The sequence below is a fragment of the Carassius gibelio genome, chromosome B8 (genome assembly GCF_023724105.1).
Source record: "Carassius gibelio isolate Cgi1373 ecotype wild population from Czech Republic chromosome B8, carGib1.2-hapl.c, whole genome shotgun sequence".
Lineage (NCBI taxonomy): Eukaryota > Metazoa > Chordata > Actinopteri > Cypriniformes > Cyprinidae > Carassius > Carassius gibelio.
This window is the reverse complement of record NC_068403.1, coordinates 8,114,913-8,122,943: the sequence shown is the minus strand read 5'-3', so window position 1 is coordinate 8,122,943 and position 8,031 is coordinate 8,114,913. Positions and strand designations below refer to the sequence as shown.

The window sequence follows — 8,031 nt, the reverse complement described above, 5'->3', positions numbered from 1 at the left end:
TGAATATTTTAATGTAATTACTAAAAGTTATCAACAATAACCAGGTAATAAACTGGTAAATTGCATAATAATAAACTATTCACTAAAAAAATAACCAACTTTTTGATTTCCTGTCTGCTGTCTACTTAGGATTGCACACGACGTAGAACAATGACTTTTATTTTGACAACAAACCCCGGAAGTCCTCGCCGAGTGCAAAGTGTTGAATCTGGCTGCATATGTTCAAAAGAAACAGGTTTATTTTTGCGGAAGAGATTCGCGTGAATTAAAGTTGTGGTCTTTGGTGTGAAAACACGATTTTAACCGCTTATACCCCAAGTCAAGTGACCTGTTTTAGGTAACGTTACATGTCAACATTTGTTTTCAGTTTGGTTTGGTATTTATTTCCTGTAACGTGTACGTTTGTCAGGTCGTTGATCGTGTTTAAGGATAAATCCAGGAAGTTCAACCTCGTAACAATCTTTTCAGACAAAATACCATACATTAATACAGCGTCATCTCTCCTAATTTTGTTTGTTTACGTTACATAATAGTAGTAACGTTACGTTAGTAAAAAACTGAAATAACAAGGATGTTGGCTAGTTACCATTTTACCGTTTTCTGTTAAAGGCACTCGTATTTAACTTGATTTTATATGCTAAGACGTTTAGTTTACATTTGCGACCTCCACATGTTAAGTATTTAGTGAAAACAAAATACACAGATGATAAGTAAATACTCGTACATAAAACAACAGATTGCAACAATATGAAGGCTTTATTCAACCAATCCTACAGGTTCAAACTCTTCTGAGTGTCTTGCATGGAAAACATTGTGGTGTACATTCCCAAGGAAGCATGTGTCAAAAACATGCCTCTGCAGTCCCTGTCCAGCTCCACAGCCAGGAAGATCAGTGGGGCTCTGTTTCCGCATGGATCAGAGAAACAGAAGCCACAGACAGTGACGTGGATCTGTCCGGTTGAGCTCCGGGAAAAAGAAGTGACTGCGGGCAAGGACAGCAGAGAACCGGTCCCACTGATCCAGAGGCCACTGGTCTCCAAAATAACTCCAGGCCAGTTTTCACTGCCTGTTGTGAGTTCCAGCATCACTGCCTATAAGGTCTTAAGAACTATTTTAAAAGTCAATAAGCCTAAAATAAAATTTTCAGGGTTGGAAAATGATGCTGCCTCTCTGCCCAGCATCAGGGAATCTGTTCGGCAGAATGCTATTATTGTGTATAATGGCCAGATCTTCCTCTCAGTGAGGAAGTCACATTGCAGGCGAGTGAGATTCCAAAACTCTCCCTCAGCACCTTCAGGTGTGTGTCCTGTTTCTCCTAGTAAACAGAACCAAAGAAATACACTTAGCTGTCAGGCCCAACCGCTTCTGGAAACTTCACCCAGGCCACAACAGAGCAAGGTAGGACACTTCCCATCTTTTATTATAGTTTTCAGTCTGTGCTGGAAAATATATTATTGCCAGGAGGTGTAAATGTGATTTGATTCTCATTTGGGATTTAAATTGCACATTTTTAAATTTTAGAATAGATAGTTCACCCAAAAATGCAATTCTTTATCATAAGTTACTCACCCTTATGGATATGAATCTGTATGCCCCCCTCCCTTTGCTGAACACTAAAGACTAATATTTTTGAGAATGTTGGTAACCAAACAAAAAAAATATATATGTATATATATATAATATAATATTATACTATGGACGTCAGTAGCTTATTGCAACTGTTTGGTTACCAACACTTCAAAATATAAACGTTGGGTTCGGCAGAAGAGAGAAACTTAGGTTTGGAACAACTTGAGGGTGAGTAAATGATCACAGAATTTTTATTTTTGGGCTAACTGTCCTTTTAGCTGCACTGACAGTGTCAGATGAGAACAAAATTTGAACTGAAATAAGCTGGATAATGACACTAACTTTGCAACATAGAAACTGTTATTAAACTGAATTGAATGAACAAAGACACTATTGTCTTCTGTAGAGATACTCATAATAACTTCTTTCTCTTATCATCACTCTTAAGATTTATTTTAGTGTCATGTTGCAGAGAATCTTGAAAGCAGGTCTAAATATGATCATGATGACAATTCAAAGCTGTTTACGCCTCTACATAAATGATCTTAATCTGTCAGATAAATTCATGCGTAACATCATTTTTAAATGATAAATGTTCAGAAAAAATAACTATTTTTAGTTATTCACTTTACATTTTGTAAGATATTGTGCATTGTTTGCTTTAGGTTGTGATACAGATTTTTATTGAATTTTTCCTTTTTTACGTCTCTTTCCAATCCACAGAGACAGGATGTTCAGACTCCAGTCAGAGATCTTGACATTAACATACAGATTTCACCACTTCTGCACAAAGTCTCTGAAAAAATGCCTGTGCAATGCTGGAAATACAAAGAGGGTCAAAAGGTCAAGCTTTAATCTTTTACTTTACTCTGTGTGAAACAAGTTTTGAAGAGGACAGTGATTAAGTAATTAGTGCTGTTTCAAAACCTTTGCGATCTCATATTTATTAATTAATTTTGCCTTTGAATTCACAGGAAGATGAGTCCAGGTCACTGAGTAGCCCACCCAAACCTCCTGAGGATCAAGAGACATCTAGTTCCCAGCCAACTCTCCTCCAGCAGCTTCAGATCATCCACATGTCTTCTATTGCCTCAGAAAAGCCTGAAGCAGCAGCAGCAGCAGGAGGAGAAAGAGAGACGAACGAGGATGACAATGAGCGTCTAGAGGGTGCATTGCTCCCCAGGGCTGAGAGCTGTCTTGCATTTGATTTTGAACAGTTGGCCCAGGAGGAGAGAATCAACCACCTACGAGCTCGGCTGAGACAGAAGGAAGCCGCGCTCAGCATCTTTAACACAAAGCCAACGGATCAGATTTAGAGGATCAGACTGCGTCAAAGATGTCAGTTCAGGAGGTATACAAGTTGCTAGTGCATCATTTAATGTGAACAGCATATAGGAAGGGTTTATCCCAAAAAAATTATATTTTGTCATCATTTACTCGGCCTCAAGTTCTGTGCCAGTTTTTCAAATCTGTGTCAATTTATCTTCTGCTGAACTCAAGAGATAATTTTGAAGAATGTGGGTAGTTGCAGGTTGACGTTGGCCTGCATAGTATACGAGCCATTCTGTGGTTACCCACATTCTTCAGAATATCTTCTTTTGTGTTCATCAGACAAGAAATAAATTGATAAAGCATTGGGACATCTTGAAGGCGAGTAAATGATGACAAAAAAAAAAATAATTCAAATGTTTATTATTTAAAAGAACAAATACTGTCATTTAAATAAAATATTTATGACCAAAAATATTCATGAACATAATGTTTGTGCAATAAATACGGTGACTAATTTGTTTGGTTTTGGACAGTTACCACAAAATCAATTTGTATTTAATTTTTAATTGTAGCTTCTAGAATTTCAATTATTATACATTCATTCTCAGTTCAAATAAAAGGTTTTATGTCGTACTGAGCATTAGTCATTTAATTTCATAAACCAACTGCTGTGCCTCGTACCTCAAGTTAATAATGTACTCACACGTCTGACTATTAACAACGTTTTGTCTATATTTTATCTGTAAGCTTTGCAAGTGCGTTCCTACATCTATCTTTAGTTTCATTTATCATTTCAGCTGAAACCTACACACTCCAAAATCACTTAACTGCTTTCTCGCTGAGAGATACTCATGATAATTTCTTTCTCCATTGTCGTCACTCTTATGATGGATTTCAATGTCATACTGCAGAAAATCTTGAAACTGACGTTATATAAGATAATGATGACAATTCAAAGCTGTATATAGTTGCACATAATAAAGGAACAATATCTGTCAGATAAATTCATCCCTTTAAAATTTTCTGAGCATTTAATGATAGACATGAGGGTGTCACTTTTGTTTTATTGTTGTTTATTAATCTGATTTCTTTTGTAGTTTCATGCATCTCCAATAAAAGACAAGCTTTGTGATTAGGAGTTGTAGGATGTGTCTGTGTGTGTGTGTGATGTTGGTCCGTCCCCTCCTGGTCATCCTATAAGAGCACACTGGAGTAAGAACGTCAGTAGCTCTTTAGAGAGACCATACCTTGAAAAAAAAGACATGCAATCAGACGGAATGTCTATCTGTCATGCCAGACACCTTCAGATGCTTCAAGAATTCCTGAAGGTAAGATTCCACATGCACTTCCATAGAAAATTGTATTGAACTGGGATCAGACTTCGAAACTAAGGATGATTACAGATGTTGCATGTCATCTGGGTGTAGAATTAGGGTAGCAAAGATCACTTCATGCTAATTTTGTTTTATCTAATTTTGGATTATTTAGACTCAAAAGTTAGTAAAAAATAAACTTTTTTTTTTTTTTTTGCTAAATAACTAGTTTCCATGGATGAGTCAAATTACCTTTTTATGAGTAACAATTACTGCCTCCAATGCAGGTTTGCATGTCAGGGAGCTATTATGATGTCAATTTGTCATGTGGGATGTAGAAAAATATAGATCTCCAATCCATGACATCATATCAAAAGGTTATAACAGCTTTTGCAAAAGGTCATCTTAGGAGTCGGCAGCTTTTTGTGTACACTCTTAGAATAAGTTAAATTAAAGTTTATTTGTATATCTCTTTTTTTTACGATACCAATCATTGCAAAGAAACTTTATAGCAAAATTACATTTCTACAATATTTAGTAGTAGCTTGTAAGTGGTGACTCAGTTTATGCTCATATGACATGAATTTTCAGAAACATTAATACAAGACGTAGTCAACTAAATGAAGAACACTATTAACAGCAATTATTATATGATGCAGTCACTGCTATTCCAGAGTTTGGTTGCCAAATGTGAAAAAGCTCTACCTCCTTTAGAGGACTTTGCTATCCTAGGAACTACCAAAAGTCCAGCGTTTTGAGACCTTAGGGAGCGTGATGGATTGTGGCGTGGTAGAAGGCTAGTTAGGTACGCAGGAGCTAAAACATTTAGGGCCTTATAGGTAAGTAATAATAATTTGTAACTGATAAATAGGTAGCCAGTGCAGGGACTGTAAAATTGGGGTAATTTGATTATTTTCTTGACCTGGTAAGGACTCTGTCTGCTGAATTTTGGACTACCTTTAGCTTGTTTATTGAAGATGCAGGTCAACCACCTAGAAGTGCATTTCAATAGGCCAGTCTAGGGGTCATGAATGCATGAACTAGGTTTTCTGCATAAGAAACAGGTAGCATGTTTCGTAGCTTGGCAATGTTTTTAATGAAGAACACGGTTTTTGTAACTTGGGAAATATGGTTTTCAAAAGACAAGTTGCTGTCTAATATAACACCCAGATTTTGGACTGTAGAGGAAGTAAAATCTTTTAGTTTTTGGAAGTGATGAAGAACCTGAACATCAGTGGAACCTATCAGTTACACAAAAAGTTATTTCTAGTGGAAGAAAGGCCCTTTAGATTATTAAAAAGTTCTACAGGAAAAAGCACTGTTTGGGGAATATAAATGGTTCCATAGAATCACTGGAACCTTTATTTTCAAGTGTAAGGCAACATGGAAATGAAGTATTTAAAGGATCTCACATCTGGACTTTTCTTACATGCTTTCAAATCAGTAAGGTTTGCAAAACAAAATATTCAGTGCGTCATCCATCAAGAATTGTATCCATTGCTTTGACAAAAAGAAGAGTATCTGTCTGATAAGATGCAGGTGGCTGAGAGTGTTTGTTTCTGGTGAAGCAGGTGCCCAGCTGGCGAAGTGTGTGTGTCCTCTGTTCCCTGTACTGTGTCCTGACCCTGCCAGATGCCGGCGAGGCTGCCAAAGCACGCTGTGGGCGAGAACTAGTTGCTGACCTGGAGTTTGTGTGTGGAGACCGTGGCTTTTACAGAGGTGAGATGACTAACATCATCTTATGCTTCTTAAGTCCTGTATTTTCAAAGATGCATGTGCTGAAAGTGGGACAAACCCTGACATAGTTACTTATCATGTACCATTTGGTGGGGACACAGTGACTTGCATGTCTCAATCATTAAGCTCACTCATAACACCATATCATATTCATAACACTTAATATCAGTGTATTAAAAGTGGCCTTGCCCTAAAGATAAAGACAGTGTTATCAAGTCAAGCTGTTATCATTATAGTGTTGATGCAGATCAACCAACCAATAGCAAACAGTAACCGACTGCTGTTGTAGGTGGTATGAAGTTACATTTAATAAATGACAATATAATTCACCACACCAACATGTACTCTTGATTTGCGGTTGTTGATATCAACATTTTTATTTCTGCTAACTGAGGCCTTTTCACCCTGTTCCGTATCCAAGGCCGCCTTGACACTTTTCGCTCACATTTTCTCTCACTCCTTTTCTTAAAAGGAACATTATGGCACATTTTGCATGACCCCATATTGGCAGTTTGAGAGTTGCAGCTAATTCACATGAATGTAACGGGCACAGGCATTTAAAAGCAGTTTGCTTTGTGTGTGTTGGTGGTTAGGCAAACCTGGAGCAGTCCGTAGTGGCGGTCCCCGCTCTCGTGGGAAAGGGATCGTAGAGCAGTGTTGTGTGCGTGGCTGTGACCTCCAGCATTTGGAGTCGTATTGTGCCAAACCCAAAAGACTGCAGCGTGACGTTCCTGCATCTCTGCAACAGACTCCAGTAAGACTTCAACTCCACAGACACACACACACAAATCCCGTTCACCTGATTTGCCTTTGTAAAGCATAGAGGAAAAGTTCACCCAAAAAATGAAAATAGTCCATTTGACTTTCTTCTGTAAAACTGGTCACTCAATCACAGTGAATAGGAGTTCTTTTTTAGTTTCTGTTTAGCCTTTATAGACCATGTATTTTTGTTTGAGTAGTTTTTGTACTTAAAACTAATTTTATTTCACATAGTTAACCCCATGTTGCCACCATTTATTTTCATTTAAATTCTTATATGTATGCATATGTATGTGTACACTATTTCTATTTCAGTTAACATCTGTTTTTAATTGAAATTGAAATTTTAATTGAATTTGAAAAGACATCTTTCATAAATCAACCATGAACAGATGATCTAGAATGGATGTGAGGATTTGCAGTGAATAATGACACAAATTCCAGTTTATTCCTCACATATGACTTGACAAGAATGTTGTGCGCGAGTTATACAGAAGTTGATAGCTTTTTATTTACTTTTGTTTGGTTAAAAAGGGTTCAGTATATTGTTCAGAAACAACCCTTTTGTGTTTTATGAGTCACAAGTAATAATGCTGCCAATTCCAGCGAACAAAACCTTGCAACTTTGAAACCCAGCAAATTGCTTAAATTATACACACTGTCGTTTTCTGTTTGTTGCAGGAAGATCAGTTTTGGTTGGTGTTTCAGCAGCGATATCAGAAGCATGCGGAGATGGACCGAGATGAGGACGCTGCTTCTCAAAGACTCAGAGAACGGACGCTTTACCGGTGGAACTCCAGAAATTCAGTTTCACTAACCAACCAACCCTCCTCTACACAACAGCAACCTTCCACTGAGAGAATGACATCAGGACCAACATTTCACCCCCACATCAGATAGTCCTGGCTCTTTTTTTGACCTGTGTGGACCCTATGAATCACCTTCCTTCAGTAATAAAAGACACTTCTGTCCTGGCAGATGTATAAACTGAGCAATATGTAAGAGAAACTAGAGGACAGGATGCCTAAGATGCCATAAAATAGTGAAGAGCAGGGTGAACCTGAACTGTCACGGGCTGTACTAGTTCCATTAAGCATATGCTGAATACAAGATGAATTGTATTTTTCCATTCAGTTTTGTTTTCAGCTTCGCTCTGTCTGTGGGTAAACGAGTTCAAAGCAAGTTAAAGTTGAATGTGTTTGATGAGGGCTGAGGTAAGTCTTTTTGAATGTAAATGTGACTTTTATGAAAGATTAGTGATGTTAGTGAATATATTTAATGTTTAATTTATGTTTTGTTAGATTAGAGTTTTCTGGTACTTGTAAAATATGTGTCTAAAGCAGATTTGTATAGAATTAATAAAAGAAAACTGTGAGGTTAC

The 8,031-nt window shown here is 37.3% G+C and overlaps 2 protein-coding genes across 4 annotated transcripts; both read left to right on the top strand.

Moving 5' to 3' along the window:
• Positions 1–158: 158 nt before the first annotated feature.
• Positions 159–3,976, top strand: si:dkeyp-110g5.4 (uncharacterized protein LOC561637 homolog). 2 transcript variants are annotated; one of them, XM_052563569.1, is made up of 4 exons: positions 159–337; positions 777–1,398; positions 2,293–2,412; positions 2,544–3,976. In XM_052563569.1, exons 2-4 carry the CDS (start codon positions 802–804, stop codon positions 2,883–2,885), a joined length of 1,059 nt encoding a protein of 352 aa, XP_052419529.1. In that variant the 5' UTR covers positions 159–337; positions 777–801; the 3' UTR covers positions 2,886–3,976. The 2 variants fall into 2 exon arrangements, with proteins under 2 accessions (XP_052419529.1, XP_052419530.1); XM_052563570.1 differs by having other exon boundaries at positions 159–1,398.
• A 53-nt stretch (positions 3,977–4,029) lies between these two features.
• LOC127963582 (insulin-like growth factor I) lies at positions 4,030–8,031 on the top strand. 2 transcript variants are annotated; one of them, XM_052563574.1, is made up of 4 exons: positions 4,030–4,169; positions 5,726–5,873; positions 6,485–6,645; positions 7,332–8,031. In XM_052563574.1, the coding sequence occupies exons 1-4, from the start codon at positions 4,104–4,106 to the stop codon at positions 7,548–7,550; spliced, it is 594 nt and encodes a 197-aa protein (XP_052419534.1). In that variant the 5' UTR covers positions 4,030–4,103; the 3' UTR covers positions 7,551–8,031. The 2 variants fall into 2 exon arrangements, with proteins under 2 accessions (XP_052419534.1, XP_052419533.1); XM_052563573.1 differs by having other exon boundaries at positions 4,052–4,169; positions 5,723–5,873.